Source organism: Triturus cristatus, chromosome 4_1, assembly GCF_964204655.1.
Source record: "Triturus cristatus chromosome 4_1, aTriCri1.1, whole genome shotgun sequence".
Taxonomy (NCBI): Eukaryota; Metazoa; Chordata; class Amphibia; order Caudata; family Salamandridae; genus Triturus; species Triturus cristatus.
Window position 1 is genome coordinate 1,093,318,094 of NC_140585.1, and position 20,741 is coordinate 1,093,338,834.

Below are 20,741 nucleotides of genomic sequence, written 5' to 3' on the forward strand. Positions count from 1 at the left end.
TCGCGAATCTGGACGAAATTATAAAAAATAAACGAAGCGCGGGCTCCCGCACTTTGTTTGTTAAAAAGCCACCGGGTGGGCCAGGTCACAGGGGCAATTCTGAATTAAGGTGTGGGGGCCCATAGGGGCCCCCACAGCCTGGGGACCACCACCTCCCTGCAGCTTAATAATTTATGCGTGGGGGCACGCAGACTCCCTCAGCCCCGGGGAGCGCCAGCTCACCAGGGCTTTAGTTCAATAAAGGGGGGGCTTGCAGGCCCTCCCAAACCCCAGGGACTGCCACTTCCCCAGGGCTTTGTTGAAATTGGGTGGGGGAGACTCGTGCCCCCCCAAGCCCCAGGGACCACCACCTCCCCGGGGCTACCTGATTTAACTGCATGGGGTGACGTAGCCCCCCGCAGCCCCAGGGCTTGCCACCTCCCCGGTGCTACATTCAAAATTAAAGTGTGGGGGGCTGGAGCCCCACCACACTGCCCCGGGGACCACCACCTCCCCGGGGCACTGTTTATTTAAATTCCGTTACGGACCCCCGGGGACCACCACCTCCTTGGGGCTTTACAAATGCTGGGAGAGGGGCCACGTGGCCTCCCCTCCTGGAGCCCTCAATGGCCCTGGGGACCACCACACCCCAGGGCCGGCTCCTGCAATGTCCCGGGGTGCCCACCCCCGGGACATTGCTGTTTTCTATGGCAGGGCGGGAGCACGGCTCCCACTCTGCCATGGCAAACTCTGCAAACCAGCTATGTGCTTACTGGAGGTACTTGGTGGGCTAGTTGGCCTCCAGCGACCCTCCGTATTCATGGGGACTTAATTTCCCAACTTACAGTGTGCCAGGGGGCATGTTTGCAGAGTGGTGGGAAAGCGGGCATGGCCTGCTATGACAACTTAGCAATCCTGCTGTGTCGAACTTACTGGAGGTAAGAGGTAGGCTAGTTGGCCCCTAAAGGACCCCCAGCAGCGTAAGGGACTTCAATCCCCATCCAAGAGCGCACCAGGGAGCACGTTTACAGAGTGGTGGGCAAAGGGGCCGTGGCCTGCTATGACAACTTAGCAATCCTGCTGTGTGCGACTTACTGGAGGTAATAGGAGGGGTAGTTGCCCTCAAGGTTGTCCTTGGGGGCCAACGACCCCTCTTGTTACCTCCAGTAAGTCCCACACAGTGGGATTGCTAAGACGTCTTCGGAGGACATGCCCCTCTTTCTCCACCACCCTGCATATGCACCTCCTGATAGACTATGGGATGGGGGATGAAGTCCAATTTATTCCTGAGGGACTTTGGGTGCCAATAAGCCCTCCTAGAACCTCCTCTAAGTCCTGTGCATCGGAATTCCAGAGCACTGGTCGGAGGCCCAGCACCCATTCTCCACCACTCTGCAAACGTGACTACTACTCAAAGAAGCATCTTTCTGCACATCTGACTTAGAGGTAGTTTTAATCCCCCTGCCCTATTATGTACTAGGGCCTTACAGAGGAGGTCATGCCAATCACAGGGGTACCCCAACGCATGGTGTTCCCTAGTGTATGTAGGTGTTTTCACTGTATTCTAAGTATCTTTTAGCATTGCACTGGCACTAGGCCTGGTTAGTCAGAGTCAGTTACCACCAGTACCCGTCAGCAAAAAGTTGGGGGCACAGGATGACTTTGCAACAAGGCCTCTTTCTGCTCCTCTGTTGGTTCTTTGTGCACATCTCTTCTTTCTTCATATTTCTTCGTCTTTCTGGATTTCTGTTGCCTCTTTCTGCATTTCTCTTGTTTCTTTCTGCGCCTTTCTTTCTCTTTCTGCACATGTCCTATTTAATTAGCATTTAAAAAACCTTTGAAATTCACTGAAAAAAAGCACAGGTTTCAGGGACGTTGTAGTTGGACATTTCACTCGTACAAAACCAGAGAAATGTGGACATTATAGTTAGTTAAGCTAACTATAACTCGCGTCCCTGCATTGCACTGCTGATGACGTCACATATTACATAATTCATGACATGGTCAGTAACATTACTGATGACATCGCTGATTACATCATCCACGTGATAATCTGATGCACCTCCTCATACCCTAATATAAACTTTGATACATCCACTCTAAAATACAGACTACAATTTTCAAAACCATAGATACACCAATACCAGTTACTACATACCCACTCACTGATTCCTAGGTCTACACACCCATCCATTCATTCACCCATACAGTCACTCATACATGCAGTCACTCTATCATACTCACACACCTAGTCAGTCATGCAAAGAATCAATCACACTCCCATATACTTACCTATACAATTATACACACACCACCTCACGTATGCATACAGATAGTAACACATACTTACTCTCTTATACAATCACTGATACAAGCACACACTCATCCATACAGCCACTCTCACAATCACTCACTCTCACATATAGTCCAACACTCACATATACTGCCTTTCACATATGTAGTTACTCATACATGTACCACTGAGACATCACTTCAATCACCAACAAACCCATACACACACTCCCCCACCCATACAGCCCTTCATAGATGCACTCTTGAACCCATACACCCAGTGAATCACCTACTTACACATCTATGCACAGAGTCACACACCCCATCCACCCACACAGATACTCAGGCAACCATACAGATACTTAGACTACCAATCAATAACCCATATAGACACTCATGTAGCTACTCACCAACCCATGCAGCCGCTTACACACCAACTAATACAGTCACACAGTTTAGTCACTAAGACACGATTAATCACTCACTTATACAGTCACACACATACTAAATCCTCCATTCAGACACCTTTACACCCACTCATTCTTTCTTCAATACACCTTAATATATATATATATTTTTTATTTATATATATATATATATATTCACTGAAAAAAAACATAGGTTTCAGAGACGTTATAGTTAGAAATTAGCATTTAAAAAACCTTAGAAATTCACAGAAAAAAACATAGGTTTCAGGGATGTTATAGTTAGCTGCCCATTTCACTCGTACAAAACCATAGAAATTCCTCCGTTATAGTTAGTTCTGCTAACTATAACTCACGCGCCCGCAATGCACTGCTGATGATGTCACATATTGCATCATTCATGACATGGTCAGTGACATCACTGATGACATCACTGATGACATCTCAAATGACATCACGGATGACATCACTGATGACATCATTCACTGAATGTGGTTTAGTTTGAAATTTAAATATGTATTATATATATACCAATCTGTATTGAAGATTGAGTGGATATATAACTGTCTGGATGGAGGATTTAGTAGCTGTCTGACTGTCTTTTTAAGTGAGTAATTAAAAGTGTCTCACTTAATACATGGATTAGTAACTAAACTATGTGAATGTGTGCAGCACTGTCTCTGTTGTTGTATAACATGCTGCCTCAGTTGGTCACTAACTACTTGAGTGTGTATATTAGTTATTGATTAGTTGGGTGAGTATTTGTATGGGACACTGAGTTTTTGTGTGGTTGGATGGGGTGTGTGTAACTCTATGCATAGATGTGTGAATGGTTGATTGACTAGGTGTATGGGTTTAAGAGTGCATGTGGAAACAGTTGTTTGGGTGACTGAGTGTATTTATTTGTGTGTTGGTGAGCGAATATATGTTTTAGTTGTACATCTTCAACAAAGTAAAAAAATAAAAGGCATTGTATGTGAGAGTTGGTGTATATAAATAAGTTTGTGTAAGAGTCAGTGATTGTGAGAGTAAATATATGAATGAGTGTATAATTGTAATGGTGCTTTTTTAACATATTAACAATGAGTTACTATGTGTTTGAATAAATGAGGTGTCGTTGGATAATTGTGTGAGTAAATGTAAGTGCGATACATTTTTTTCATGAGTGAGTAGGATGACTGCATAACCGACTAAGATGACTGCTGATGTGTCAATGTCTATATATGTGTATAAGTGCATTTGATAGTGTTCTATTAATTAATGACTGCATGTATAGATGATTCTGTTGTTGAATGGGTAATTGTGTGTGTAGACTTAGGAATCAGTGAGTGGGTATGTAGTAACTGGTATTGGTGTGTCAATGGTTTCAAATATGGTACTCTGTATTTTACAGTGAGTGATGAAAGGTTATACTAGTGTATGATGTGGTGTATCGGATTGTCAAGTGGATGATGTCATCAGTGATGTCATTTGAGATGTCATCAGTGATGTCATCAGTGATGTCACTGACCATGTCATGAATGATGCAATATGTGACATCATCAGCAGTGCATTGCGGGCGCGTGAGTTATAGTTAGCAGAACTAACTATAACGGAGGAATTTCTATGGTTTTGTACGAGTAAAATGGGCAGCTAACTATAACACCCCTGAAACCTATGTTTTTTTCTGTGAATTTCTAAGGTTTTTTAAATGCTAATTTCTAACTATAACGTCTCTGAAACCTATGTTTTTTTCAGTGAATTTTAAAGGTTTTTTAAATGCTAACTTTTAAGTGTGATAGTAGTTATATCTATTTTTTGTACTGATTTTCTACAGTTTTTTAACTGTTTATTTATAAATATTTTATTCATTAAATAACATTATATATTTTTCTGAAAATTGCAAAAAAACATTTTTTAATTAAACCTGAAATATTGATTAATTTTCTTGTTTTCATTTTTCATTTTAATATATTTATATCATTTTCTTAAAAAAAAACAAAAAATCCAATTTTTTTCGCAGTCGCGCTCTCAAAGTGTACACATCACGGTGGGTGCGCGCATTCTAGCTGCCATTTTAGAAAGGTCATGAAGGATCCGTGTATAGTGTGTGACGGTTGCGAGTTTTTCAGTTACATCATATACATTTAATATCACGTGATATGCGCGATTGGTATGCGACCAGTCTGCGACTCCTGCTCCTGCGCATTCGCGACACATGCGCATTACGGTACGAGATGTTTGCACGCTTGCGGGTCCCGCGTGACATCATATACGTGCTGGGGCGCGCTGGGTGCGCGACTCCCGCAAAAAAAATGTATGTTCCAAAATGATATGTATGTGTCTTTAATATACATATTAAGGCAAGAGATTATGTAAGATATTCATCAAAATAATATATTTGTACTTATAAGAAACTTATATTATTTTTAAATATATTTTCGCGAAGTCGGGTGCGTGCGTCGTGAGTGCAGAAAACCAGGTCAGCAGAGCTGCTGTAGAGCCAGAGAACCAGGTCAGCAGAGCTGCTCTAGAGCCTAAGAACTAGGTCAGCAGAGCTGCTCTAGATTCAGAGAACCAGGTCAGCAGAGCTGCTGTAGAGCCAGAGAAACCAGGTCAGCAGAGCTGCTTTAGAGGGAGAGAACCAGGTCAGCAGAGCTGCTTTAGAGCCAGAGAACCAGGCCAGCAGAGCTGCTTTAGAGCCAGAGAACCAGGTCAGTAGAGCTGGTCTAGAGCCTAAGAACCAGGTCAACAGAGCTGCTCTAGAGCCAGACAACCAGGTCAGCAGAGCTGCTGCAGAGCCAGAGAAACCAGGTCAGTAGAGCTGCTTTAGAGGGAGAGAACCAGGTCAGCAGAGCTTCTATAGAGCCAGTGAACCATGTCAGCAGAACTGCTTCAGAGCCATAGAACTGGGTCAACGGAGCTGCTTTAGAGCAAGAGAACCAGGTCTGCAGAGCTGTTGTAGAGCCAGAGAACTAGATCAGCAGAGCTGCTCTGTAGCATAAGAACTAGGTCAGCAGAGCTGCTCTAGAGCCAGAGAACCAGGTCAGCAGACCTGCTGTAGAGCCAGAGAAACCAGGTCAGCAGAGCTGCTTAACCCTTTCGCTGCGGCGGGAATTCCGCCGCAGCGCTGGGGGGGGTTTGGGGCAGCGCGGTGGCGCGGTGCTCATGACGGAACCACTCCGACATGAGCCGCGGTTGAGCTGTGCTCATGACGGAGTGGTTCCGTCATGACTCCGCCCACTGCGCTAATCGCCCGCACAGGCGGGGAATTAGCGCCGCGTGGGCGGCGCGGCCGCCAACGGCCGCAGCATGACGGAACCACTCCGTCATGAGCACACGGCGACCGTGGCTCATGACGGAGTGGTTCTGTCATGAGTGGGGAAGGGGTTAAGAGAGAGAGAACCAGGTCAGCAGAGCTGCTTTAGAGCCAGAGAACCAGGTCAGCAGAGCTGCTCTAGCTGACACTGACTGACTGACACTGACTGACTGACACTGACTGATTGACACTGACTGACACTGATTGACACTGATTGACACTGACTGACTGACACTGATTGACTGACACTGACTGACTGACACTGATTGACTGACACTGACTGACACTGATTAACTGACACTGACAGACTGACTGACACTGACTGACTGACATTGACTGACACTGACTGACTACTCTACTACTGACTCTCTACTACTCTCGCTCTACTACTCACTCTCTACTACTCTCTACTACTCACTCTCTACTACTCTACTACTCTCTACTACTCACTCTCTACTACTCACTCTCAACTACTCACTCTCTACTACTCTACTACTCACTCTCTACTACTCACTCGCTACTACTCTCTACTACTCACTCTCTACTACTCACTCTCTACTACTCACGCTCTACTACTCTCTACTACTCACTCTCTACTACTCACTCTCTACTACTCACTCTACTACTTTCTACTACTCTCTACCACTCACTCTCTACTACTCTACTACTCACTCTCTACTACTCACTCGCTACTACTCTGTACTACTCACTCTCTACTACACTCTCTACTACTCTCTCTCTACTACTCACTCTCTACTATTCACTCTCTACTACTCACTCTCTACTACTCTCTACTACTCACTCTACTACTCTCTGCTGCTCTCTAGCACTCACTCTCTACTCTCTCTACTACTCTCTCTACTACTCACTCTCTACTACTCTCTACTACTCTCTATTACTCTCTACTACTCACTCTCTACTACTCACTCTACTACTCTCTACTACTCTCTCTCTACTACTCACTCTCTACTATTCACTCTCTACTACTCACTCTCTACTACTCACTCTCCACTACTCACTCTCTACTATTCGCTCTGTACTACTCACTCTCTACTACTCACTCTCTACTACTCTACTACTCTCTACTACTCGCTCTACTACCCACTCTCTACTATTCTCTACTACTCACTCTACTACTCTCTCCTACTCTCTACCACTCACTCTCTACTATTCACTCTCTACTACTCTCTCTACTACTCACTCTCTACTACTCACTCTACTACTCTATACTACTCACTCTGTACTACTCTCTACTACTCACTCTGTACTACTCACTCTCTACTACTCACTCTATACTACTCTCTACTGCTCACTCTCCACTACTGATTCTCTACTACTCGCTCTCAACTACTCTCTACTACTCACTCTCTACTACACTACTACTCTCTCTACTTCTCACTCTCTACTACTCTCTCTACTACTCACTCTCTACTACTCACTCTCTACTACACACTCTCTACTACTTGCTCTCTGCTACTCGCTCTCTACTACTCTCTAGTACTCACTCTAATACTCACTCTCTACTACTCTCTACTACTCACTCTCTACTACTCCACTACTCTCTACTACTCACTCTCTACTACTCACGCTCTACTACTCTACTACTCTCTACTACTCTCTCTCTACTACTCACTCTCTACTACTTACTCTCTACTACGCTCTCTACCACTCTCTACTACTCACTCTCTACTACTCTCTACTACTCACTCTCTACTACTCTCTCTCTACTACTCTCTACTACTCACTCTGCTACTCACTCTCTACTACTCTCTACTACTCACTCTCTACTACTCTCTACTACTTTCTACTACTCACTCTACTACTCACTCTCTACTACTCTCAACTACTCACTCTCTAATACTCCCTCTCTACTACTCACTCTCTACTACTCACTCTACTACTCTCTACTACTCACTCTCTGATACTTTCTCTACTATTCTCTACTACTCTCTACTGCTCACTCTCTACTCTCTATTACTCGCTCTCTACTCTCTACATCTCTCTCTACTACTCGCTACCTCTCTACCTCTACCTCTCTACCTCTACACCTCTACCTATACACCTCTACCTCTCTACCTCTCTGTACATGCACACATATGCACATATATATATGCATATGCATTTATATATATGTATGTGTATATATATATATATATACATATATAAACATATAAATATAATCTGCATATCTATATAAATATAAATTCATGCAAACATATACATATATGCATACATATGCATGGTATGTATATGAAAGTTTGAAAAACTCTAATACAAGCAAAGCTAAAAAGCCACCTAATTACAAACAGAATTGCTTTAGCTTAACGAGGGCGAGACCTATTGCATTTTCAATGCTTGTTTACTTTGATTCCATCAAGAAGGCATTCAGATGTGTCACACATTTTCCATAAATTCTGAATGGTAGCACTTTAGTTGCTCATTAGATCACTGTAGTAAAGCTACTGCTCACCAGGGAAGTCTGCTGCTGGTATTGAAAGTGCATGTTTCAGTCTGCATGGCAGAAGTTTTTAATGAAATAGAAGAGGATTTGAGAAGTCACTCAAAATGTGCCCTAATTTTTCTTTTTTCCTCACTAATCATAATTTCTATGGCAAAATGAACCTCCTCATTGTGTTCCTTTTAAATTAAACTACTCACTCTCTACTGCTCACTCGCTACTACTTTCTACTACTCACTCTCTACTACTCACTTTCGACTACTCACTTTCGACTACTCTCTAGTACTCTACTACTCTCTACTAATACTCTCTACTACTCACTCTCTACTACTCACTCTCTACTACTCACTCTCTACTACTCTCTACTACTCCCTCTACTACTCCCTCTCTACTACTCTCTACTACTCTCTACTTCTCACTCTCTACTACTCTCTACTACTCACTCTACTACTCTCTCCTACTCACTCTCTGCGACTCTCTCTACTACTCTCTCTCTACTCTCTATTACTCATCCTCTACTCTCTACCTCTCTACCTTTCTCTACCTCTCTCTCTACTACTCTCTACCTCTCTACCTCTACCTCTACGTCTCTACCTCTATACCTCTACCTCTCTACCTCTCTCTACCTCTCTCTACACGCACACATATGCACATATATGCATATGCATTTATATATATGTATGTGTATATATATATATATACAAACATATATAAACATATATATAATCTGCATATCTATATAAATACAAATATAAATGCATGCATACATATACATATATGCATGTTATGTACATGAAATTTTGAAAAACACTAATAAAAGCAAAGCTAAAAAGCCACCTAATTACAAACAGAATTGCTTTAACTTAAACGAGGGCGAGACCTATTGCATTTTCAATGCTTGTTTACTTTGGTTCCATCAAGAAGGCATTCAGATGTGACACATTTGCCATAAATTCTGAATGGTAGCACTCTAGTTCCTCATTAGATCACTGTAGCAAAGCTACTGCTCACCAGGGAAGTCTGCTGCTGGTATTCAAAGTGCATGTTTCAGTCTGCATGTCAGAAATTTTTAATGAAATAGAAGAGGATTTGAGAAGTCAAAATGTGCCCTAAGTTTTCTTTCTGCAGCACTAATCATAATTTCTATGGCAAAATGAACCCCCTCATTCTGTTCCTTTGCAAATTAAATGTTTTAAATGTTACCACTTTATTCCAATCAAGATGGCTTCAGGTGTGCCATACCTTTGTCATAAGTAAGACTGTTAGCGCTCTAGTTGTTCTTTAAAACACTCTGGGATTTCTGTCATTGGGCTATAGTTGGGCTACATCTCGGTGATATTTGTGCTACATTTGGGCTCTTTTGTCTCTGGTGGCCATCTTGGGAGACTTGTTATGAAGTTTCCTAATTTCCTCATTTACTGCAGTCTCCTCAGTAGGCATACTGTCAGTTTTTTACTTTGATTCAATGAAGAAGGCATTCAGATGTGTCACACATTTGCCATAAATTCAGAACGTTAGCACTCTAGTTGCTCATTAGATCACTGTAGTAAAGCTACTGCTCACCAGGGAAATCTGCTGCTGGTATTGAAAGTGCATGTTTCAGTCTGCATGTCAGAATTCTTTAATGAAATAGAAGTGGATTTGAGAAGTCACTCAAAATGTGCCCTAATTTTTCTTTCTGCAGCACTAATCATACATTCTATGGCAAAATGAACCCTCTCATTTTGTTCCTTTTTAAATTAAATGTTTTAAATGTTACCACTTTATTCCAATCAAGATGGCTTCAGGTGTGCCATACCTTTGTCATAAGTAAGACTGTTAGCGCTCTAGCTGTTTTTTGGAACACTCTGGGAAGCTGCAGTAGAACACAAAGGAATCAACTGACAGTCTCTGCCCTTGTTGGATGTACATGTTTTACTGAGAATGTCAGACTTCATTCTCACATGACTGAGAAAGATAATGTGAAATTACAGAACATATGCTCTCAGTTTAGCTTATAGATCACCTTCCAAACCTCTGTGGGAAAAGCATGAGAATATAGTTTTCTCTCAAACATGATTCATGATATCACAGCAGAAGGCTTTTTCACATGGTAAAATCACCTTAGAACACACCACAATTCCTAAAATGAGTATGGTACCATCACCAAATGATTTATAATGTAACTAAAGTCTTAAAACCTTCTATTAACTGCAATGCTTTTTAATGAGGTGCTATCATGTATATTGGTCCCAAGATGGCTGCCAACACTTCTTGGATGAAGTGCTGACAGCCAATCAGATCTCACAATGAGATGTGTGGTTAGGCTCCGCCCAGATATGTATATGATTTTACTTTTGATTTTCTCAGGAACTACTGAACGGATTTACACCATATATGCAAAAGGCACATGCCTGACCTGAGGACTACCTCTTTGCCAAATTTCAAGTAATTCTGTTCAGCCGTTCGGGCTGTACCTTCGACTAAAGGTCCTATGGGAAAATGCATGGGGAAAACGCGTTTTGGGACCCCCCTTTTTTCTCAGCCCCCGCTTGACGAATCACCCCGAGACTTTCAGGGTAGGAGCTGAGCGGAGCGCCCCATTAGTTTTGAGAATGTCACGAACATAAGTCAACCGGCGCCAAAGTTATTCAAAATAGAATTTTCAGATTTCCTATGGGAACTCGGTCCTAACTATAACTATCTACTGGCGACCGCCAGTAGATCATATATTTATATATATATATATATATATATACATATATATATATATATATTCACTTAAAAACCCATAGGTTTCACACATGTTATAGTTAGGTGGACATTTCACTCATAAAAAACCAATGAAATTCCCCCGTTATAGTTAGTTAAGATAACTATAACTCGCGCGCCCGCAATCCACTGCTCATGACGTCACATATTACATCACTCATGACATGGTCAGTGGCATCACTGATGACATCATCCTTGTGATAGAGTGGCGGTCGCGCGAGTTATAGTCATCTGAACTAACTATAACGGGGGAATTTCATTGGTTTTTTACGAGTGAAATGTCCACCTAACTATAACATGTGTGAAACCTATGGTTTTTTAAGTGAATTTGCAAGGTTTTTTAAATGCTAATTCCTAACTATAACGTGTGTGAAACCTATGGTTTTTTCAGTGAATTTGTACGGTTTTTTAAATGTTATTTATGTATGTATTATTATATTTTTTATATATTTATTTTACAATAAACTACTTATTTTTTAATGGTTTTTACACCGTGCGCGCATGGTGTGCGCACGGTGCGCGCACCCTGCGATTTTTTAAAAAAAAATTTAAATGGTTTTTTCTGCCTTCGGGGTCCTACAGGGACCCCTTGACAAAGGCTAGGGGGTCAGGAACTCTCTGCCCTGCCCCCTTTTCACGTTCGCCACCTTCCTTTTTCACTCTCGCACTCAAAACAAACAAAATGGCGGCCGACACTTCCTGATTTCGACCGATTCGAACGTTGACTGACATGTAACCACCAATCAGAATTACGCTCGCGCACGTTATTGTACTTTTAACTGCAATTTTCTCAGGAACTACTGAACAGATTGACTCCATATATGCAAAAGGCACATCCCTGACCTGAGGACTACCTCTTTGCCAAATTTCAATTCTGTTCAGCCGTTCGGGCTGTACCTTCGACTAAAGGTCCTATGGGAAAATGCATGGGGAAAACGCGTTATGGGACCCCCCTTTTTTCTCGGCCCCCGCTTGACGAATCCCCCTGAGACTTTCAGGGTAGGAGCTGAGCGGAGCGCCCCATTAGTTCTGAAAATTTTGCGAGGATTTGTCAACCGGTGCCAAAGATATTCAAAATAGAATTTTGAGATTTCCTATGGAAACACGGTCCTAACTATAACTATCTACTGGCGACCGCCAGTAGATAATATATATATAATATTTAAACTTTACAGAAACACACAGTCACTGGATAATGTCATCAGTGATGTCATTTGAGATGTCATCAGCGATGTCACTGACCATGTTCTGGTCATCAGCAGTGCATTGCGGGGGCACAAGTTATAGTTAGCTTAACTAACTATAACGGCCGGATTTCTCTGGTTTTGTATGAGTGAAATGTCCAACTAACTATAACGTCCCTGAAACCTGTGGTTTTTTTCAGTGAATATATATATATCTCGATTTAAAATGGACATCAAATCTCCTTTGGAATTCACGGTCCAGCTGTTTTTGAATGACATGCTGTCATGAATTTGCAGAGGCTCCACAAATCTGTGGTAAAATAACTGATACTTCAAAAAGATATAGAATGAATTGTGTGTTAAAGGGAGGCAGACATTAAACAGAGTGTTCAAACAGTGTAGTGTATTCATAAAATATTTGTGTATTTATTAAATTAAAAATACGTGGCAATGAGTAACTTTAGACCGAATCCCAAGCACTTTTTTTACCAGTCTGCTAAGCTTTATGAGCTCCACCATTACCTTCTCTTGCATAGCAATTACTCAAATTTGGTAAATGTTTTACACTTGCATCTCAACCTCACCCCCATTGGTTAAACATACATCATTGCATTAATCTACCATCCATTAGAGCAGCAATGGTACATATAAAAATACTTTTTATTAGAACATATACATTGACACCAGATTCAGTATGTTCAGGCACTATTTACCACGTTTTGGGTGTAGGCAGCTGTGCGAATAACTGCAAAATTCTGAGTAAATGACATCATGTACTACTACTCAGAACTATGCTATACTAGTGAAAAGTAACACAAACAATAATACGTTTATCAGAGAGATTCCTAAACAAAATTCAGAATTAAATGGATCATGCGAAAGTCAACAATGTTGCCCACAGGTCTGAACTATGATGCAAATATGTTTTCCAAGAGGATTCATTATTTACAATAGAAATGTACTACTAATTAGTTTCTGGAATGATTCAATCAATACCTGTGTTGTCCTCTGTCCTAAAACAAATAATTAATGAAAGAAAATATAGCTGCTTTGATTGTAAAAGTGAATTGTGAGGTCATCGCTAGCTTACTGAATGAACATCTTCAACAGTAGCCTAAATGAAATAATTGATATAAGTACTGAGAGCTTTGCTTTGTATGAAAGTATAGCAATCTAACTCCTAAGATGTTGTGCACCTCTAAGATGTGTTTGAGGTTATACAAAATACTTGCTGCTTTTTCAGCGGAAACTGGTGCATGATGAAAATGAAAATGCAGAGTAGCAAAAAGAAAAGTAGAAGGTCACTCACTCTACTTCCCAATGTACTGTACTGAGAATGCAGTCACAAGAGGGAAAGTGTATTTCCTTTTCTTTCAACTGACACGGTCTTTGGTCCAGCAGATTCTTCCAAATATAGCGGAATTCCATGCTCTGAAATCAACTGCCTTTTAAATCAACTATCTGTCCCTTGCCTCTCCCACTTATCTCATCCGTCAAACACCAAGTTATCCATATCTGCCAAAAAGTTGAATGTCCTGTCCTGCTATAAAATACTTTGCACAATTTATTTGCATTCCAAGGTGGTATCTTGCTGGCTCAATAAAGCTTGATCAGTGGTTACTGCCGCACCCACTACTCCATAGGTCGTCCACTGCAGTACCTTCCATATTCAATGATTTTTCATCTGCAAATAATCTGTAAACATTGGGAAGATAGATCTAAAATGACATTGGAATTCTCCAAATTAGTGGTGACACCATTGAAGACCCCTATATCACTTAGCCAGTGAGTATACGCAATCATATCCCAAATAGATACACAGTTGAAATACTTAGTAAGACCATTGTGCTTATCTGACTCACCACATTCATGTGAACTGGTTCCACTAAAAAAAGCTGAGTGTTCATATTTTCTTTTCTTTTCTACAGCTTGCACCATGTATAGAAGTTTTATGGATGGGAATCCTGCATCCATGGATGCAAAAAGCATTGCAGCAGGATTAGCCCCGCCATTTGCAGGTAAGATCACTTGCACCACTCAAGCCAATGGAATAACAACAAAATAAGATTTGCACTCCTTTCTCAATTCCACGTGGCATGACCTGTTTTTCTTTTCTTCTTAGGCACCAACACATTTAGAATCTGCAAGGAGCATGTAGAAGAGGTGATACTTGTCTCCGATGAGGAAATAGTAGAGGGGGTGTCACTTCTGTATCGGGCAGGATTCGTTGTTGAACCGTCTGGGGCAGCAGCATATGCCGCGGTATTAAAAAATAAAATACCTGACATAACTGGGAAAACAGTGGTAGTTTTGCTAACAGGAGGCAATATCTCACCTGAAGAACTGAGTCATATATGTATTTAAATGATTTTACAACCATCTTTAACCTGCTAGCTCATTAACTTGTTATTTACACTTGAAAAAGGTTGTGTGTTCTGGTCTAAGTGCAAAAGTCCTCATTAAAGGCCTCAGACTTGATTTACTCACTTGTTGGATGTCATGATTTGATGTGAATTTCTCATTCTGCTGCTCAGTTACTCAAAGTATGTTAGTTGATATATAATGCAAGCAAAGCACTTAATAACAGCCAATATTGATAAATACAGCAATGTTAGGATAGTATACTAGTTCTTTTTTTTGGCCTGATTGTTCTGTTAGTGCGTCCCAGTATTTATGCTCCTCTCTTATAAGCATGCAGCCTCTTTTTTACAGGAGTACCATACCATGGCCCTTCAGAGCAGGAGTCATGCCACACATATCCAAGGTATCCACACGAGAAACATTTACGAATAATGAATGATCATCCATCTGGTCAGTTCTACTCCGTGGTTGGCTTGGTACTACTAGTGGAATCTGGAGCATGGAAGTCTGTGTCCTTTTCTAATTTACCAAAACTGTGTTTGCCTTACATATGGTTATATTATATCACATCAATAAGGTGTCTTTAAGAATACAATCTTCTTTCTCTAAAAAGTCATCTCAAACTTTCATATTAATCGTTCTATCAGTCTTTTTAAAACAATCCATCTTTACATCAGAATGGCTGCTTTATAACTTGGGAATTGAAAGAGACCCCGTATACTATCCTGATAAGACTAGGACATAAGCTAGTTAAAACTACTATTGTAATAGACATTGATCCATACCTGTTGCACCTCTCCAAAGAAGCTGGTATGTAGGTGGATAGTGTGCTGCATCACTGCTTGTTACTGAAAAGCTAACAGGTCCATTCCCGGAAATCATATGATTCATTAGATAATGTGGCCCTGATGTGTAATGCCCATTTGATTGAGATGTGCATCACTGTTATGGGTATTCTGTTTGAATTCACGAATAATCCATCCTTCTGGTTAATTAGATCTTTACTTAGATCTTCTCATCTAAGTGAATTGCCAACCTTGCTGTGCATTTTGAGAGAATGGAGCGGTAGGTTTGCTTAAATGAGCAGCATCAGAATTCTCCTATATAAAGAGTGATGCGTATTTGTACTATTTTGAGCACCATTAAGTTGGCTAATTGTAACACAGGTCATTTTATACAGCAATTAGAAAAGCAGGAATGTGGTGTGAAGCACTATGTAAAGAAATTATTTGAATTTAGTTTTTTTATACTATTGTAGGAGAAAAAAGTTTGGGTTTTTTGGGGTTTTTTTAGCCAAATTTAGCTTATTTCTGAATTTAAATTCTAATTGGCTTGAGATAGGAAGTGCTGGGGGTGTGGCTACATCAGGGAGAGGAGTGTTCTTGATGAGCTCCAGCAACCGAGCTCAGAGCAAAGCCTCCTGTTTTGGTGAAATGTGGTTTTGACAATGAGTAACAGGCAGGGTACTAGCGTCTTGCAGGACAGACAAATGGTATGTCAGATAGCGAAGTCAGTGGCATCATTTTTATCAAAATCAAAGATGTAACAATCCCCCCCACTTCCTGCCAGGAGATCCAAGATGGCCACCGCAGCCATAACAAAGTCATATCCTGGAGACAAGAGGGTTGACTCTCCTGAATGAAGTGGTGATGTAAGGAGTTGCCACTGAATCCCGCCAGAAGAGATTGAGGTGAGCCGAAGTACTCTGGGCCCAGAAGAACTACTAAGGAAGGTGATGCGAGGCTAATTAATATGCCCCAGTACTTCTGCCTGATTCCTGTAACATATTTTGGAGACAAACTAAAGCAAAAGGGATCCTTGAGGATATCTGTCCCTAATTCACTGCTAACCTCGGCCAAGAACAAAACACTGAATAATCCCACAATCGAAGAAGCTTTCTCTACTCACAACTAGATAGAAAACTAGATAGAGGAGACAAAAAGTCTGCCCCAGGCCCAACTGAGAAAACGCTTGATAGCCCTCAGGCGATATGCAGACTTTCTCAATCAAGGAAGATACCCATCTCCTGAGTGATGTCTTCTTCTCAGAGCTAGACCCTAATCTTCAGAATGTAGAAACCTGAATTGGTGGTCTCAAACATTCAGTGGCTGAACACTTCTTCAACCAACATGACTTATCAGAAAGATTTGCCCGCTAAAACAATTTCAACAATCAATGCAAGAGAATCTCTGGCATAACCATCTACACATCAGTGGGATTAAAACCAACATACCAGATGTAGATTTGGAAGCTTAGGTTCAGGATCTGTTCCACACAATTTTGAATGTTTCAGATTACAAAGAGATGGTACTAGATCATATATGTAGGATCTTCTCATGCTAGCATACAAAAAAGATATGAACCACAGATGTACTCATAAGAGTCCATCATTTCTCGTGTAGGAGATCTTTGCAACAGCATGCAAATTGGTTTCTATTCACTTTGAGGAGGGTTCCATCATACTGTTCCAAGACATAGCAGTTTATACTCTCAATCGATTGGGAGGGGTTTAAGGTGTGACTGCATTTCAAAGTGAAAAAAAAACATATCGATGTGGGTTTGCCATTTGCCTCTCTTGCATTGTCAATAAGAAGCAACATTCTGTCCAATCTAGGGAAAAAGTGGTGAACCACTTTAATCTAGCAGAACGTGACACCCCAGAGGCCCCTGAAAGACAAACTAACTTTGAGAGAAGAAAGAGGCTCAAAGAGTAGGCATTGTTAGAGGTAGTCACACAAGCCCTCCAGACTGACTTAGACACTCAAATATTTCACTTGCCTTGATACCGTCATACTCAAGTTTGTTGCTTTAATTGTGGTTTACTTTCTTGCTGATTTGTGTCTCTCCTGGCTCTCAAATCGAAGGTATATTTCCATATTCCAATTGGTTGATAAGCTTCTCTTGTCAAAGGTTTGAATGATATTAATTAAGTCACTTGACTTAATTTACTTTATTTCAGCCAATTGACATAAATGTAGTACAATTAAAGTGGCTCTTAAAGGAAACAACACAATAAGAGCTGGAAAATATGCAGAAACCAAACATAAAATATTCATAGAAGTATCCACTCATGGCTTGGGGACACAGAACAAATGTACAAACACTTGACTATAGACAAAAACCTATTATGGTGTGGCATGCCTAAATGTACAGTTTATACATATTATGCTGTAGTATGGGTGTTTATAAAAGATTCAGACCAGAATAATAGACTTTAAAAGTAGAAACCCCAATAAAATGCATTGCTAGGCATGTGCATATTACATTTGGCACCTAAAACACAAAAATGTATAAATTGCGGAACAACAGATGGTCTAGATACTGGAATAAAGCTGGGGTTACATACTCTTCCCTGTCTCTCAGGACATCCTAGCTGAATAAAGTGCATGAGCTTCAGATTACATTATAATTAAAAACACAAGTTCTAAAATCATAAAAGCGTAATGCAGAAGGAGAGGGATTTGCATTAGTTAGAGGGTGAAGGGTTTAGAAGAGTCATGTTTTTGCAGAATTGACCATATGCTCTCCAAGCATTTAGCAATGGACAAGACAATGACAGGAGACATGTCTGTTCTACATAATCTTATCACTATCCTGTACAACACCTAAAAAGCAGCACAAAGGAGCAATCCAGTACCTACGCTGCCTATAATACCTTGGGGGAAAAAGATGGTCATTGGTTCCTTTAGCACTTCTGCAAACAGGACATATTTTACTGCCACCTTGTTGATTATTCCATTTAGTGGTAAAGGTAGCAAGTGGTAATGTACCGAACCTGAATCTTATATAAGGAGCTTTTGTGAACAGAGGATCAATGTCATTCATATAGTTTTCAAAGTAAGAGGTAGGCTTAAATCCTGTGAAACAACTTTCAGTTGGCCCAGGCCTACCTGTTTGGAGAATTTGACCACCTCAAGTTCCCAATAGATGGCCTTCAATCTCTTATTTGGGTATGATGGAATAGTTTCAGTGGACAGCCAATACTCATCTAGCTTCAAAGAGTAGACCGACTGTTTTATGTATTCCAACCAGGGTAGCAGAATGCCTCTCTGTGATTTATCTAGAACATCTCTCAATCCCACCCTATATTCTGCCAACTTGGGAATAGCCAAGTCCGTAGCCAGAATAGGTTTCAGTTGCGCTAGGGGGACAATAGGCCAGAAACCTAGGTCATATTTAAAAATCAAAGGATTGCTTTGGTGAAATTTAAGGGCTACTCCTAAAAATTTATTCTCAGCCACCTCAAGAGTTTGGAGATTACTCATATCCCCAGAATTCTGCTCCATACATTGCGGCAGCCTCAGCTTTGACCCTCCATACCTCAAGAAAGGGCGAAATTGAGTGAAACAAGGTCTTGTGTGTGAATTTAAAAATGGCTGCCACTCTGTGCTTTAGTATGAGGGTGCTTTTGGTGACCTGAGTACCCCAGGTATTTGCACTAGAGAGGCAAATGCCAGAGTAATCAAAATCTAACACCTTCTCCAACTTCTCCCCTTCCACCTTTATTGATCCTCTGAAGCCTCTATGGGGATGAATGGCCATAAATGTTGTCTTACTTGCGTAAATTGCCAGTCCATGATCTAGGCAGAAAATGTTAAACTTACTCAAAAGAGTCTCTAGGCCCTTAGGGTTTTTTGATAGTAATAAAGTATTGTCTGAAAATAATAGGGCGGGTATTTTGGTTCCCCCTCGAACCGGAGAATCATCACCACAACCCAAGAGGTAATCAATGCAGCCATTTATAAACAGCAGGAACAAAGTCGGAGCAAGGATGCATCAATATTAAACTACACATTTAAATGTTCATTTTCTTATTACCTGGGCCCTTCTGACCTTTATTGAGACCCTTTCTTTTGCACTCCCTCTCATTTTACCCATGTGGTAGGAATGGATGCGTGAACATTGAGGTCATCGCTTTATCCACTCCAGTATCATCCCTCTGCTTGTACTAATATGAAAGAGGAGCCAGAAATGTTCATCAAGACAAGAAATATTGCATTTTGGGTCTGAGAGGTTGGTTCGCAGAAAAATCGGCAACTCTATATGTACACCTGAATGATAACAAGGAATTCTTTGCAGAGGTTTTCCCACTGATAGTCAAAATCATGAGGAACGACTTGCTGGTTGGAGTGATTTTAACGTAGCATTGGACCAAGTTCAGAACCAGTCGAGCCTTACTAGTTTTGCTTGGAATCCTCCTCTTTTGCTTGGTCGGTGTAATAACGCCCTAGATTTGATATTAGAAGATGTTGCCACTTAGATACAAGGGACTTCACTTTTTAGGTTTCACTTAAAGGTTTCCCCCTAGTAGCAGCATTGAGTGAGGCATATTGTGGTTAAAATCAGGGCACGAGTCGAGGGTACTGGTGGGTAGTGAGCGTCTACCCACTCTTTTCACAGGGTGGACAGCGTTTTCCCTGCCAAGAGGTTGCGTCACTTTTTGGCACAACCCAGAAGCAAAATCTAATTTATTAAATATTGTAATGCACTCAAATGTACTCATGATAGACCTGCTAATCATATGTGTGAGATGTTAAAATATAATTAGGGCTCCCGGTTTTATGGTATTTATTTTTTTAACATTTCTGTCTGTATTTATCCATATTTATTTTTTGGTCAATTTTTCTGTATTTATCCACATTTATTTGTGTTGCAAGCAAAAGAAGACACTACAGCTAGTATTTTTCCACATTTATTTAATTAGACAATACACACTTGAACTCGGTTTTTATAGGTAGGTATATATATATATATATATATATATATATATATATCCCTAATGCATCAAAGAAAAAAAGAATAACACACAGAGGGATTCACAAAAAGGCTGTGTGAGCAGCTGCTGTCGAACGAGATTTTAAAGCACAATGCAACTGAGCTGAACTCCACCCAGACTGGGTCCAAAGAGCACTTCCGCTGGTCTCCAACATAGAGTTGTCACTTGGAGACTTCACGGTTACTTCATGCCAGAAAATCATCATTGCACCCAGGAA

General features: G+C 41.0%; 1 protein-coding gene across 1 annotated transcript in view; it reads left to right on the plus strand.

Annotated features, from left to right (window-relative positions):
* The window catches only part of LOC146856068 (uncharacterized), an 87,380-nt gene extending 72,511 nt beyond the window's left edge, over positions 1–14,869 (plus strand). The window contains exons 6-7 of the mRNA XM_085654084.1: positions 14,316–14,405; positions 14,510–14,869. Of these exons, the coding sequence (XP_085510210.1) occupies positions 14,316–14,405; positions 14,510–14,751 (332 nt within the window). The 3' untranslated portion in view covers positions 14,752–14,869. The remainder of the gene's footprint in view (positions 1–14,315; positions 14,406–14,509) is intronic.
* The last annotated feature ends 5,872 nt before the right edge of the window (positions 14,870–20,741 follow it).